General features: G+C 42.8%; 1 protein-coding gene across 1 annotated transcript in view; it reads left to right on the top strand.

Moving 5' to 3' along the window:
• Nucleotides 1–16,308, top strand: part of MGAT4A (alpha-1,3-mannosyl-glycoprotein 4-beta-N-acetylglucosaminyltransferase A) — an 81,410-nt gene that overhangs the window by 24,546 nt on the left and 40,556 nt on the right. Inside the window, exons 2-4 of the mRNA XM_075724741.1 lie at nucleotides 10,889–11,056; nucleotides 13,599–13,739; nucleotides 15,678–15,811. Coding sequence (XP_075580856.1) covers nucleotides 10,889–11,056; nucleotides 13,599–13,739; nucleotides 15,678–15,811 — 443 coding nt within the window. The remainder of the gene's footprint in view (nucleotides 1–10,888; nucleotides 11,057–13,598; nucleotides 13,740–15,677; nucleotides 15,812–16,308) is intronic.

Here is a 16,308-nt window from a genome sequence, read left to right as displayed (position 1 = left end):
GAACCAATCAGCTAGTATTTCTTAAAGGAATTCATGCTTTTGAGGTCTCGAGTACCATAAATGCAAAACCAGTACTGTTCACTGGGACCCTCAGAACTGAACCGCTTTGTAATACTTCTACTGGGAACAAATTTCATAGAATCACAGAATACCAGGTTGGAAGGGATCATCTGGTCCAGCCTTTCTTGGCAAATGCAGTCTAGACAAGGTGGCCCAGCACCCTGTCCAGCCAAATCTTAAAAGTGTCCAATGCTGGGGAATCCACCACTTACCTGGGGAGATTATTCTAATGGCAGATTGTTCTCATTGTGAAAAGTTTTCCTCTTGTGTCCAATCGGAATCTCCCCAGGAGTAGTTTGTACCCATTACCCCTTGTCTTTTCCATGTCATTCCTTGTAAAAAGGGAGTCTCCATCTTTGTAGCCACCCTTTAAATACTGGAGCATGGCCATAAGGTCTCCCCTAAGCCTTTTTTTCTCAAGACTGAAGAAACCCAGTTCTCTCAGCCTTTCTTCATATGGCAGGCTTCCTGGTCCTTTGATCATCTTTGTGGCCCTTCTCTGTACCCTCTCCAGCCTGTCTACATCTTTTTTTGTACAGCAGGGACCAAAACTGAACACATTTGTATTCCAGGTGTGGCCTAGCAAGCGCCAAGTAGAGTGGGATAATGACTTCTTTATCTCTGCTGGTGATGCCCTTGTTGATGCAACCAGCATCCTGTTGGCTTGCTTTGCTGCAGCAGCACAGTGTTTACTCATAATTGAGCTGCTTGTCCATCAGGACCCCCAGGTCCCCTTCCACAGAGCTGTTCCCCAGCTGGGTAGATCCCAGCCTGTGCTGCACTCCTAGATTATGTTTCCCCCTGTGCAAGACCTTGAATTTGTCTTTGTTGAATTTCATAAGGTTCTTGTTAGTCCACTCTTCCAGCCTATCCAGGTCTTCCTGCAGGGTGGCTCTCCCTTCCCAAGTGTCCACTTCCCCACTCAGTTTGGTATCATCATCAGACTTCATCAGGGTACACTCAATCCCATCATCCAGATCACTTACAAAGTTATTAAACAGCATTGGGACCAATATTGATCCCTGGGGGACCCCAGTTGTGACAGGTTGCCTGTTTGAAAAGGAGCTATTTACCACCACCCTCTGGGTGTGGCCTGTCAGCCAGCTCCCCAGCCACTGCACAGACCACTTGTCCAGACTGTAATGCATCAGTTTCTCTAGAGAGAGGCTGTGGGAAACCATATTGAAAGCCTTGGAGAAATCCAGGTAGACAATGTCCATCACTCGCCCCACACTAACCAAGCAGGTTACTTTGTTGTAAGATTGTAGAAGGTGATCAGGTTTGTCAAGCATGATTTGCCCTTGGTGAATCTGTGCTGGCTTTTCCCAACCATGTGCTTCATTTGACTTGTGATAGCCCTCAGGAGGATTCATGTCGTAACTTTCCCAGGGGCTCAAGTAAGACTGATGGGCCTATAATTTCCTGGATCCTCCTTTAAGCCCTTCCTGTAGATGGGGGTGATTCTGTGATTCTATTTTACCGTGCCACGACTGGGATCCTATGTTCTTTGCTCAAAAACTGGTATGATAAGTTAGAAAATAAGCTTACTTCTACAGACATAATTTTAAATTTCTTTAAAAAGAAGTTAACTAATTACCTTTTTTATTTTTGACATATTGTATTAATTGTAAATGAAAGGTGTCATACCAGCCCACCTCCTCTGAAAGTATCATCTCCTCAGTAAGGGGCTTTTGTTGGTAGTTCTTAATACAAGACTACAGTTTTCATTTCTTCGCATGATAAAACTGCCTTTTCAATCGACCCCTTAACTTTCTTGTAGTTTTATGACAGAGTTTTAATTTGCTGTAGAATTACAAGGGTCCTGTTATTCCAGTTTATGTACTACCTATCTGAATTAGGGAGGTAGAAAAATCTTAATCTCTGTTTACAACTGAGTTTAGTAATAAGGTATTTCTGATTTTGCATTATGGAGTTTGCTAGGTAGAGGTGGCAGGGGGACTACTGCAGTTCTCCACTGTTTGACATATTCCTAGGTAAATTGTTCCCTCAAGGCCTCTGCTGTTCCTCAGAGCACCAGAATCATGGGAGCACTGTGCGTGATGTGCTGATATATTTTAGTAAGTGTAGGAAGAGAAATGGTCTCTGCCGAGAATTTGTCTAAGTCAAGAGAGGAAGACCTGAATTCATCCTACTTGAGGTGCTAGAGTCTGACCCACAGGTTCCATAGGGTTCTCACCATTTTCCCAGGAGAGGTACAGACCCTACCACAGATGAGGTTAGCCTTTTCAAAGTAGGAAGAACAGGAGGACTGTCGTGGTTTAGCCCCAGCCAGCAACTCAGTACCACGCAGCCGCTCGCTCACTCCCCCTACCCCGATGGGATGGGGGAGAGAATCGGAGGAGTAAGAGTGAGAAACACTCCTGGGTTGAGATAAGAACAGTTTAATAATTGAAATAAAGTAAAATAGTAATGCTAATAGTAACAGTATAATAATGGTAATAATAATAATGATACACGAAGCAAGTGATGCACAATGCAATTGCTCACCACCCGCCGACCGATACCCAGACAGTTCCCAAGCAGCGATCGCTGCTCCCCGGCCAACCCCCCCCAGTTTATATACTGAGCATGACGTCATATGGTATGGAATAGCCCTTTGGGCAGTTTGGATCAACTATTCTGGCTGTGCCCCCTCCCAGTTTCTTGTGCGCCTGGCAGAGCATGGGAAGCTGAAAAAGTCCTTGACTAGCATAAGCAGTACTCAGCAACAACTAAAAACATCAGCATGTTATCAACATTCTTCTCCTACTAAATCCAAAACACAGCACTATGCCTGCTGCTAGGAAGAAAATTAACTCTATCCCAGCCGAAACCAGGACAGTATCCACCCCTTATTCTATACCATCTACGTCATGCACAGGCCCTCCCCTTTCCAATGTGTTCCAATTAATCACCACCGCTTTCCCTATCTTGATATACACACAGATATCATTCCCTTCGTCTATGGCCCATCCCTCTAAAATGTCCATTGAGTTCATTTAGCCCATGACTTTGGGTTCCATCTGTCATCACGGTCTTTCAGAGCAGGAGAGGTGGTGTGCAGTGTTGGACTGTTGCATGCTGAAGTCAGTTCTCATTCCAACATGGTTTCATCAAAGTTCATTTTCATTAAGCTGGGCAATTCTTACTGCAATACCATTGATGCGGCATATAGCAATCATAATATATAGTATTATATACTTAATATTAACCTACTATATTATTATATTAACATGCAGTTAAGAGATAACATATAGTTAAGAGATAACATACAGTATTATAAAGCAATTAATATTATACAATTCAGTTCATTGGCTATTTTCACCCAAAATCAAATTCCCTTGAGGTACACATTGGGCTTCCCCATCCTTTCGCATCACCCACCAAGTGCACCCAGGTCCTTGAGCAAAAGCAATCCCACGAATGGGTTTGCCTTTGCCAGAGGGGGAAGTAACCCAGACTGTCTTCCCCAGCATATTTTTCATGTGCACTACAGGAACTTTATCTCCTTCTACAGTACGTAAAAGCTTTGATTGGGCAGGGCCAGCTCGATTGGCAGATCCCCTGGTGTTGACTAACCAGGTGGCTTTTGCTAAATGCGTATCCCAATGTTTAAACGTCCCACCACCCATTGCTCTCAGGGTAGTCTTTAACAATCCATTGTATCGCTCAATTTTCCCGGAGGCTGGTGCATGGTAAGGGATGTGATACACCCACTCAATGCCGTGCTCTTTGGCCCAGGTGTCTATGAGGTTGTTTCGGAAATGAGTCCCGTTGTCTGACTCAATTCTTTCTGGGGTGCCATGTCGCCACAGGACTTGCTTTTCAAGGCCCAGGATGGTGTTCCGGGCGGTGGCATGGGGCACGGGATATGTTTCCAACCACCCAGTGGTTGCTTCCACCATGGTGAGCACATAGCGCTTGCCTTGGCGGGTCTGTGGGAGCGTGATGTAATCAATCTGCCAGGCCTCCCCATATTTATATTTCAGCCATCGTTCACTATACCCAAGGGGCTTGAACTGCTTGGCTTGCTTGATTGCAGCGCATGTTTCACACTCATGAATAACCTGTGCAATACTGTCCATAGTTAAGTCCACCCCTCGATCACGAGCCCATTTATACGTTGCATCCCTTCCTTGATGGCCTGAGGCGTCATGGGCCCACCGAGCTATAAATAATTCACCCTTATGTTGCCAGTCCAAATCCACCTGAGCCACTTCAATCTTAGCAGCCTGATCTACTTGCTGGTTGTTTTGATGTTCTTCAGTGGCCCGACTCTTAGGTACATGAGCATCTACATGACGAACTTTTACAACCAGGTTCTCTATCCGGGCAGCAATATCTTGCCACAATGCGGCAGCCCAGATTGGTTTGCCTCTGCGCTGCCAGTTGCTCTGCTTCCATTGCTGCAGCCACCCCCACAGGGCATTTGCCACCATCCATGAGTCAGTATAGAGATAAAGGATTGGCCACTTTTCTCTTTCAGCAATATCTAAAGCCAGCTGGATGGCTTTCACCTCTGCAAACTGACTCGACTCCCCTTCTCCTTCAGCAGTTTCTGCGACTTGTCGTATAGGACTCCATACAGCAGCTTTCCACCTCCGATGCTTTCCCACGAGACGACAGGACCCATCAGTGAACAGGGCATATTGCTTTTCATTTTCTGGCAATTTATTATACAGTGGGGCCTCTTCAGCACGTGTCACCTCCTCCTCTGGTGATATTCTAATGTCTTTTCCTTCTGGCCAGTCCATGATCACTTCCAAGATTCCTGGGCGACTGGGGTTTCCTATTCGAGCCCGTTGTGTGATCAATGCAACCCACTTACTCCATGTAGCATCAGTTGCATGATGTGTAGAGGGGACCCTCCCTTTGAACATCCAGCCCAACACCGGCAGTCGGGGTGCCAGCAGGAGCTGTGCTTCAGTACCAACCACTTCTGAAGCAGCTCGAACCCCTTCATATGCTGCCAGTATCTCCTTCTCAGTTGGAGTATAGCGGGCTTCGGATCCTCTGTATCCCCGACTCCAAAACCCTAGGGGTCGACCTCGAGTCTCCCCTGGTGCTTTCTGCCAGAGGCTCCAGGTAGGGCCATTCTCCCCGGCTGCAGTGTAGAGCACATTTTTAATATCCTGCCCTGCCCGGACTGGCCCAAGGGCTACTGCATGAACTATCTCACGTTTAATTTGTTCAAAGGCTTGTTGTTGCTCAGGGCCCCATTTGAATTCATTCTTCTTCCGGGTCACTTGATAGAGAGGGCTTACGATCTGGCTGTAATTTGGAATATGCATTCTCCAAAAACCCACAATGCCTAAGAAAGCTTGTGTTTCCTTTTTGCTAGTTGGTGGGGACATAGCTGTTATTTTGTTGATCACATCCATTGGGATCTGACGACGTCCATCTTGCCATTTTATTCCTAAAAACTGGATCTCTTGTGCAGGTCCCTTGACCTTACTCTGTTTTATGGCAAAACCAGCCTTCAGAAGGATTTGGACTATTTTCTTTCCCTTCTCAAAAACGTCTTCTGCTGTGTTGCCCCACACAATGATGTCATCAATGTACTGCAGATGTTCTGGAGCTTCACCCTGTTCCAGTGCTGTCTGGATCAGTCCATGGCAAATGGTGGGGCTGTGCTTCCACCCCTGGGGCAGTCGGTTCCAGGTGTACTGAACACCCCTCCAGGTAAAAGCAAACTGGGGCCTGCACTCTGCTGCCAAAGGGATGGAGAAAAATGCATTAGCAATATCAATTGTGGCATACCACTTAGCTGCCTTTGACTCCAGTTCATATTGAAGTTCTAGCATGTCTGGCACGGCAGCACTCAGCGGCGGTGTAACTTCGTTCAGGCCACGATAGTCCACTGTTAGTCTCCACTCCCCATTAGACTTTCGCACTGGCCATATGGGACTGTTAAAGGGTGAGCGAGTCTTGCTGATCACTCCCTGGCTCTCCAGTCGACGAATCAGGTTATGGATGGGAATCAGGGAGTCTCGGTTGGTGCGATATTGCCGCCTGTGCACAGTTGTGGTAGCAATCGGCACCTGTTGTTCCTCAACCTTCAGCAACCCTACAATCGAAGGGTCCTCTGAGAGACCGGGCAAAGTGGACAACTGTTTAATTTCCTCTGTCTCCAAAGCAGCTATACCAAAAGCCCACCGGTACCCTTTTGGGTCCTTGAAATACCCTCTCCTGAGGTAGTCTATGCCAAGGATGCACGGAGCGTCTGGGCCAGTCACAATGGGGTGCTTTTGCCACTCATTCCCAGTTAGGCTCACTTCAGCTTCCAGTACAGTTAGCTGTTGGGATCCCCCTGTCACTCCAGAAATACAAATGGGTTCTGCCCCTCTATAGTTTGATGGCATTAGCGTGCACTGTGCACCAGTGTCCACTAGAGCCTTATACTCCTGTGGGTCTGACGTTCCAGGCCATCGAATCCACACAGTCCAGTAAACCCGGTTGTCCCTTTCCTCCACCTGGCTGGAGGCAGGGCCCCTCTAACACTGGTCACAGTATTCGCTGTTCACTTCCTGTAAATGTGAATCAAAAGTCCCCTGATCAAGGTCGGAAGTAAAATTAGCCCTCTTACTCTGTCTCGGGAACTGCTCACTGGAAACTGGAGCTGCAATTTTCCTGGGAGAACCGCCTTTCCTAATAGTTTTTCCTTGCAACTCACGCACCCGTGCCTCTAAGGTTGAGGTGGGTTTTCCATCCCACTTTCTCATGTCCTCTCCATAATCACGCAGGCAAAACCACAGGGTGCCCCGTGGTGTGTATCCTCTATATCCTCTCTCTTGAGCATAGGGACGTTGACTCCTAATGGCTGAGACACTGGTCCGTGCAGGTGGGGAGTAGGACAGATCTTCTCTGAGTTGTTGGAACTCTTGGCACAGTTTTTCCACAGCTGAGACACAGGCCTGTAGGGAGGAAGAGAGCTTTTCTTCGTAGTCCCGGAGTTGTCTAGCCACTTCATCCACCGTTGGTGCCTCGTCGTCTTTCCAGGCTAGTATTGCCAACGAGTTGGAATACGATGCTGGTGCGCTCCGTACCACCTTCCGCCACATGGATTGTGTGCACCTGACTTCATCTGGGTCTTTGGTTAACCGCTCATCATTCAGGTCACTGTAAATCACCTCCAGCACGCCTAATTCCCTCAGGTACTGGATACCTTTCTCTACGGTGGTCCATTTGCTTGGGCGGTATAAAACATCCTCCTTGAAGGGATACCTTTCCTTCACGCTTGACAGGAGTCGCCTCCAGAGGCTGAGCGGTTTTGCCCCTTTTCCAATTGCTTTGTCAATGCCCCCTTCCCTGGAAAGGGATCCCAGCTGCTTGGCTTCCCTACCCTCTAAATCCAGGCTACTGGCCCCGTTATCCCAGCATCGGAGCAGCCAGGTGATGATGTGCTCGCCTGGATGACGACCAAAATCTTTTCGCATATCTCGCAGCTCACTCAGGGATAGGGATCGTGTGGTCACCATCTCATTTATGGGTTCTTCCTCCTCTGGTTCTCGTGATGGCCCTGGTTCATCTTCATCCCTTACTAAACGAACTGATTTCCTCGTGTATTTCTTCTTCTGTATAGGGGCAACTGATACCGGTGCAGGTTGGTTCTCTGGTTTAGCCGCAGTGTCTGTCACTGGGGTTTGAGTAGCCGCAGTGCTCATGGCTGTGGCTGGAGTAGCCACAGTGCCTGGGGCAGGGGTTTGAGTAGCTGCAAGGCCTGTAGTGGGGGTTGGAGTAGCCGCAGGGCCTGTAGTGGGGGTTTGAGTAGCCACAGTGCTTGTTGTTTTGTCATCAGATCCAGAGACCTTCTCTTTCTTTTGAGGGTACTGATTAGCGTTGACCACGGCTCGATAGGCATGGGCCAGTCCCCAGCATGTTGCAATGATTTGTGTCTCTCTGGAGCTACCAGGGTGACAACATACTTCTTCCAAATACTTTACTAATTGTTCAGGATTCTGCACTTGTTCAGGGGTGAAGTTCCAAAACACTGGAGGTCCCCACTGCCCTAGGTACTTGCGCATATGTTCCCACACACCCTGCCACTCATAACTATCCAGCCTTGGGGTAGATCTCTGGATGGTATTTTTAAACTGCTTACTGACCTTTATCAAAACGGAAACAACATTCCCAAGAATTATCAATAGAAGTATCTTAACTGCCCAGGGGTGTTCAAGATACAGGAAAGTTGTTGTAATGAAGGAGGAAACATCATAGAAGAAAGCAGCAAAGGTGCCATTCTGTATTTCCTCCACAACAAGCCTCTCAGAGTAAGAAGTATAATTGCTAACTCTCTCTATGAGGTAGTACCCGAAGTACAGTAGTGACTTCTGTATGAAACCCAAATACCAAAGAATGCTCAAGGTCAGGGTTTTGATAAGGAGCCTCCCAAGCAAAAGATCATGAATCACTGCAGAGCATAGCACACTACACAAACTGACAGCAAGCTTTAACGCGTGCTGCAAAAAAAAGAACATGGTGCAGATCAGAAGAACTAATATCGTGACCGGCAACTGTTAACAGACTCCTTAATACACTCTGGTTAATCTGTTGTTATCTCAAACCCTTCGTGCCCCACGTTGGGCGCCAAAAAGGACTGTCGTGGTTTAGCCCCAGCCAGCAACTCAGTACCACGCAGCCGCTCGCTCACTCCCCCTACCCCGATGGGATGGGGGAGAGAATCGGAGGAGTAAGAGTGAGAAACACTCCTGGGTTGAGATAAGAACAGTTTAATAATTGAAATAAAGTAAAATAGTAATGCTAATAGTAACAGTATAATAATGGTAATAATAATAATGATACACGAAGCAAGTGATGCACAATGCAATTGCTCACCACCCGCCGACCGATACCCAGACAGTTCCCAAGCAGCGATCGCTGCTCCCCGGCCAACCCCCCCCAGTTTATATACTGAGCATGACGTCATATGGTATGGAATAGCCCTTTGGGCAGTTTGGATCAACTATTCTGGCTGTGCCCCCTCCCAGTTTCTTGTGCGCCTGGCAGAGCATGGGAAGCTGAAAAAGTCCTTGACTAGCATAAGCAGTACTCAGCAACAACTAAAAACATCAGCATGTTATCAACATTCTTCTCCTACTAAATCCAAAACACAGCACTATGCCTGCTGCTAGGAAGAAAATTAACTCTATCCCAGCCGAAACCAGGACAAGTACCAAAGTTTGTCTCCTGTCTTGTACCATGAAGACAGACAAGGAGGGAGACCTGATGCTACAGGCTGCTTCTGAGGCTGCCCACTGCTATAGAAGCCCCCAGTACAAACCTTGCATGTACTTTGGTTGCTCACCTGTTCTTCCCTGTTTAGACAGAAATTAACAGGCATCTATATAACCTGCCATCATCCATTCATTTTGGGGAGGTGATATAATTTGCACACTTGTGTGGCACTTACACTAATACAATTCTATATTCACTTAGCTTAAAATTTTTAGTAACCTTACTGTGACTAGTAGACATGGTTCCAAGCAATCTCTGATTTCTTTGGGTTATCATTGGCAAGTAAGAATGTCCTTCATGCCATAAACTCCAGAAAAATTTCCTGGCCTTCTCAATACTGCTGACTAAAGCACCAAGTCCTGTTTCAAATAGCAGTCTGGATTCAGTTGTCAGTGTGTAGTGTGCCTAGCACTGTATTGTGGGCCAGCATCTGTGTTCTGGGTTTGCTGGCACAAAAGCAATAACCATTTGGTTTTAATGAAAAAAGGAAAATAAGGCTGGCAAGGGAAATGTTTTTAAGAGGTAGTGAACTATGTTTTTATTTTTCTGTCTTCAAAACAGAGGGCATTTTAGCTAATTATGTTTTCTAAACATAATCAGAACAGTACATCCCAACTACAAAAAAGAAAATAAATGTAAATTGAAAGAAGTTGGAGGAAATGCAGTATTATTAACAAGGGAAAGTTGACTGTAATTCCTTTTTTACTCCATCAATTACTGTAATGTAGCAACAGGAAGAGATTCAAATTGCTTGCAAAACCTCTACTTCCCTACCATTGCAATACTAAAAGGCTAGGAATGGTTAGGTAAATAACAAAAAAAATATGTCTATGGATGATAGCTGTGTGGTTGGAATATTGATTACAAGGTACAAAATCACTTAAGATACTCCAGTCCATATCTGTAGATTGGCTGAAGGAGAGTGATGGTGGTGAGCAGGAGATTTGAGGAAATGACCAACAGGAAGAAGGAAAGATGCACAAACTAGAGATACTTACTTTGCTGGGTGGCAAGGGCATAGGCAATGTATCAACAAATGAGTTTTGGTGTTTCCCTCTCCCTTTTAGTCTCCTTTCAAAGAATACATGTAGGTATCTACATTAGCAGGGTTTTGGTCAAAATTTTGTTCTTGCAGGCACTGACAATATCATTAAGTTAAAACTTGGGGTTGAAATTGATATGTCTGAAATATTGTCAAATTCCACTCATTCTTACAAAGTATTCAGAGGGGGCTTTTGTAAGGCACCACTCCTATTCTGCTTCTTAAAAGAAAGGGTTTGTGGGCATCTGTTCCAAGAAAACATTCAGAATTGCCTTGTGGTGCCGAGTAATGGGGACACAAAGATTTCCCCTGTCTGTGGCTATGGTGAGGGGCATACCCCCCTCAATGCCTGCTTTGCATCCCTGTCTGGTGCAGCTCACTCTTCCCTCTGTATGCTGTGTAAATGCTAAGGTGCCTAACTCAGGTACTGGGCTGTGCCCTTCTTGGTTGAATTTCAGGTGCTGCCTAGCTGAGCAGTCCCTGACCCTTGTTGGATCTATCTGTAGGTGTTTGTTTCCAAAAATAACCAGGATCATCTTTTTTTCTCTCTAGAAAAGTTGATTGCTTATCAACGGGAATTTCATGCTTTGAAGGAACGTCTTCGTATAGCTGAGCATCGCACTCTGCAACGCTCTTCTGAGCTGAACGCTATCTTGGAGCAGTTCAGGCGTGCAGTAGCAGAAACAAATGGGAGTAAGAATGCAATGAATAATTTTTCAGGTACATACTGTGATTGAGCTATTTTTTTATAACTGCACTATAATGTTTCTTCTTATTACTGTAGAATAAGAAATTAATACCAAGAAAGCGGAATGAAACTGTTCAGCGGTGCAAATAAAGGATCTATAATACCTTATATGTGGTGGGGATATTTTGGTTTTTGTTTTTTTCTAATTTCTATTCTTAATGATCCACCCACTCTTCATTCTTTTGACTTTAGAGACTGAATACTTATTCCACGCCTAGCTCCAAAAGTTTGGAACTTCTGGTTACTTATTTAACATACTGAATATATTTTGACAATAATTTACATCACTTTTTAAATAGAGCTTGAGGAGAAAGGTGAGCAAACAGTGTTTAAGAAATGGATGAACTTGAAGTAATTAAAATATGTTTAAATGTCAGCTGGAAGATGTAAAAATGTACAGGCTATCTAAGGTATCGGTTATGATCTCTAAAATGTACAGATAATGCCCTTTTTGATAATGAGTGATTCAATGTTGAACTGGTAAAGTCTTCCATAAGTTTTTACCCATTTCAGAGGCTGATGCTCAAGTTTACTGAGAGCTGTGTTTGGCAATATTAGAGAATGCCTTTGCACTCACTACTCACCAGTTCTGAATTTAACTTTTAAAATCACACTATTGCTGCATTAGTCAGTCTGACTATTCTAGATAGAAAATTAATAACAAATAAATATAAACTTTCTGGCAAGAGGTCTGATTTGGTAGGTTGCAGAAATTTCACTGTAGTGGCCTAATGAGGAATATAAGCCCAAAGATTTTTGCAATTCAAAAAACTGGATCAAGGTTTTTGAATCTCTTATCTACTTGCATTTGTGCTATGGGTTACTGTCTTCTATAAAATTTTTTCGGGGGGAAGGGTTATAATTATAGGCCCTCAGTGCTGATATTAAGGATGAATTGCTCTGTCTGACACTAATGGCCTATCCAACCTGATCTCTGTAGTTCCCTGGATGCACAGGAATGGTATGGATAAAGGTTACCTTCATAGTCTGTGACTCTTGTCTTCCTCTTCTGTGTGTATCTTTTTGCTGTTAAAGCGAACAACAATAGAGAAAGTCCTGTAAGTTTGATACTGGATTTATGATTAAGTTATTACCACATTTATTTCTAAAAATGAGTTAGCTTGCTTATAGACAATATAGTCATAGGGAGTTACTCTCTTCTGATGCAGCTGAAGTTACTGATTCATGTTTTAAACTTTCTGCCATGTCTGCATCCCAACTGGGACATCCTCTTTTTTCCATGTGGAGCCATGATGGCAAGTCAGCTGAATTCCTGAGCTTTTGTGTTCGGAATGTAGATAGATTTTATTAAGTTTAATGTACTTAAAGGTACATAATACTATGTAGTATTTGCTATCTTTGAAGCTGAAAGAATTCCACATTGTTTTATGTAAATCATTATTCATTCATACAAAGAGTTGTCATATTTTGAGAGAATTTTTAGTCCAGCTTTTGCAGTTGAAGCTAAAGGAAATGTTGGCAGGAAAAGTAAAATGTACCTGTATTGGAATCTATCAAAATTAGCATCTCTAGTTATGGCATCTATTTACAAAGCATTTTTCAAGATTATAAGTGTTTAGGAATTTAGTTTCACCCGAAAACAAATATTAAAACAAAACAAAACTCACAACAAAACTGTTCCAGCTTTGTAGAAGCTACACTCAGAATCTGAGAGGGATGACATTTATGGCGTTATTTTTCTCACTTCTGCACAGTTCAATTTGTTCTGGGAAACCATGAGTACAGTTTTTTACTTACCTTGATACTGTAAAGCCCATAAGTTTTCAAAGGTCCATATGCGATCATATTTGTCATTTGAAATAAGAGTTGTTTTCACACTTGATGTAAGAAAATCAACACGCACAGCAGGGGTATTTAAAAACTGTGATTTGCAACTTTGAGAGCCACCTGGACATCCTGAGAGGCAGTTATTCTAGAAAGAGCAAGAATTATTGTAAGTACTCTAATCATCTAAATTAAATTCCTGTTAGTGTTCATTTTATTGCAGAAATACTCAAAATCTTAATTGTATATTTAATGCTATTTTTGCTTTGTATCTGTATGTGCAGTGTATTCCAATATGTATTTGTAGCTTTGAAAAGTTATTTGCAGGAGCATCACTACGTGGTGATGAGCTCTGTAAGCATAAGTAATGTAAGCATAATCTAGGTAAATAAGATTCCTGTTTTGATTCATGGCAGGGGGAGGGGCAGAACCCAACCTAAATAAATGGAGCATTCTTTACTTCTGTGATTATACACTAAGTCTTGTGTGATCAGGTAAGTATTAACTATGTCTGTAGCAAGGTTACTGAGTAGAAAATAATCTTGGCCGTAGTTTATTTAAAAAACTAAAAGGAGAAAAGAATTCCTTTGTACACAAGACATAATGCCTCAGCAAAATGCATTGTTTGTTCTGTTTTTCAGTTAGGACCAAGCTTGGAATTTTGTGTTATTTACCACAAAACTTCATATTGTTTGTTTTCTGCATTACTGATTCCATGTATGTTTGCAGATGAGACACTGAAATTGTTAAAAGAGCTAACAAGTAGAAAATCTCTTCAAGTGCCAAGTATCTATTACCATTTGCCTCATTTGTTGAAAAATGAAGGAAGCCTTCAACCTTCTGTGCAAGTTGGCCTTGGAAGGACAGGAGGTATGCTGATACAATATTTATTTTATATTTTATATCTGGAGGACTTTCTCGTTCTAGTAATATAATTTACTGCATTACTTGGTAGATCAAGGACATATTTAACTTGTGTGATATTGATATCTCTTAGAATTCGCACTGAATCCAAGATGAAAGGAGTTTGGCTTCAGCTTTATTCTTTTCTGCATAATCTCAATCACACCCCATCCCAGGTTAAGGTACACATTAAGAAGCATTTAGTTTGGATGAATTTTTTGTAACTAAGTGAGAGGGAACAAAGCTCAAGATTCTGAACAACAGATTCTGAACTGCTAATGGACATATCCCTTTGGCTTTTCAGATTTGTGGGGCAACCATGCATGGATATAAGTATTTTAGATTTGATGTTTCTGGTTTTTTGAACAATGTATTTCAATGTATAACTTGGAAGTTATACATTGAGTTGGAAGAACTAGGATAATTGGAAATAATGGCATCAATAAAATGTGGACGTTCATTGGAATGGAAAAAAAAAAAATCAGCGTTGTGCTGCAATGCCGTTGATACCCCCCCCCCCCCCCCCTTTTTTTTTTTTTCTTCCTAATCCTCACAAATTCTGAGCTTTGGTCATTAGTATAGCTCCACGGAGTCCCAGTCTTGGAGTTCTAGAAAATAAATAGCATAAAGCCCAACCAAGCTGATATAACTCAAAGCATCTGTGTGTGTGTCTCTAAACTTGAAGGCCCCACCAATGAATTGTTGTTACTCCTGGCCTGTATTTTTTTCATTACTTCCCCAAGTTTGATTGCTCCTCCTTTTAACAGAAGGCAAGCCTGTGTGACAAATGTGCCGGCTCAAGCCATAGGGTTGGTTTTCCGACTATAAACGCCATTTATTTCAACGTTGTTATTCAGGAAGGAAAAGGCTCGTATTCCTTTATTGTTTCAAGTGAAGCCTGTATTATATCCCATTTGGAATATATGACAGAAGTTTGAAATTACAAAATAGAAATTGGATTCAGGTTTAATGAAAAAGAGGGAGGAAATTCTCAGTTAAATTATTTTCTTCTCTTCCCCTTTCGTGGTCACTGTGCTTTTTGAGTGTTTGTTTTAAAAATTCAGAGCTTGTTAATGTTTAGTTGCTAGGCAAAGCAGGCTCTATAAGGAAGGATAAACAACATTTTTTAGTAGTTGTTTGATTTTATATATTTATGATGTGGTAAGTCATTTCACGCAGATGGCTTGGAATGCTGGGGCTGACTTCATGAAGTCTGCTTTATCCATTTACTGTGTTCCTGCTGCTGTCTGCTGGGTTCCTAGTAGGTAGCCAGCCCTGGGTACAGGCTGGGATGCAGAAGAAAGACTATGGGAAAGTTAAGGGACACGAGAGTCAAGTGGCCAGCTGAAAGATGTTAATAGTGTTGTAGCTGGGGGCAGACTGCTTTGCATTTGAGGTGCTTTTAACAGGGGTAAGAGATTTCAGTGAGGGATTTCCAGGCAATCCTGATGGCCTGGACTTGTTTTTCTAGAAGAACCCAAATCAGGTGCAAGGAAAGTAATAGAGTTTTTTTCAGCAGTGTCATTTTAAAAGACAACTTCTGAGAAGTTAATACTTGAGTTGTGAAGAATAGTTGTGCTAGTTTGAAAATAAAACTAAGTTAGGGAGTTTAATCACTCTAAGTCTTGGTGCACCTTATCTGATTGATACCATGGTTGTTGATTATTACGTATGCAATAGTCTGGCATGTCTAGGATTACTTTTTTTTTGTTTGTTTGCTTTGTTTGCACTGAGTGGCTGTGATTATGTTAATCATGCTCCTGATGATGGGTGGTATATTTTTAAACTATTTTTAATTACTGTTATCTCCATCTTTTAACTCTTCGCATTTCTTAAGCAATGCTTTATTATGAGATAAGATTTTTGTTTTGTCTGAACGTACATTTCTGGTTTGTTTGATTTCAGTTTCCATTGTAATGGGAATACCTACAGTGAAAAGAAAAGTCAAGTCTTACCTTACAGAAACTCTCCACTCCCTTATTGATAAGTTGTCCCCTGAAGAAAAACTGGATTGTGTTATGGTTGTCTTTATAGGAGAGGTAATCACTTAAATATTTTTATACAATGTCTAACCTGCCTTTAATTACAAGTACCACTCCTTTCAGGAATTGATGAGGATCTACTTTTTCTTCAAGATGTAGACAGATGACTGTCTTCTTCCCTGAAAAGGAGACAGTACCAGTCTTGTATTTGAGAGAAAAGAGCCTGAAGAGACCAGCCTTTTCTGTTTATCAAGGGAATAGTGGACACGGATTCAGTGGACTGGTTATTTTGCAAATCTTCTGATGCTTATACCTAGTGACAGAGATGTGCTAATTACCTTGTTCCTTCAACACCAAAATAATGGCTAAGGTACTCTGGTGTTGTAGGGAGGATTCTTCATATTCTCTTCATGCTACTGCTTAGTCCTTCCTCAAATGAGTGCTGCAGTTTGAGATGTTAGGCACAGATTGTTACTGATATTTATTTTCTGGGCAGTGTAGATATTGTAGAACCAGACCTTTTTCATGGATTAATTCAAACAGTGTTCAGTTGG

The sequence above is a fragment of the Pelecanus crispus genome, chromosome 1, assembly GCF_030463565.1.
Source record: "Pelecanus crispus isolate bPelCri1 chromosome 1, bPelCri1.pri, whole genome shotgun sequence".
In the NCBI taxonomy this organism is placed as follows: domain Eukaryota; kingdom Metazoa; phylum Chordata; class Aves; order Pelecaniformes; family Pelecanidae; genus Pelecanus; species Pelecanus crispus.
This window is presented reverse-complemented; position numbering and strand designations above follow the sequence as displayed.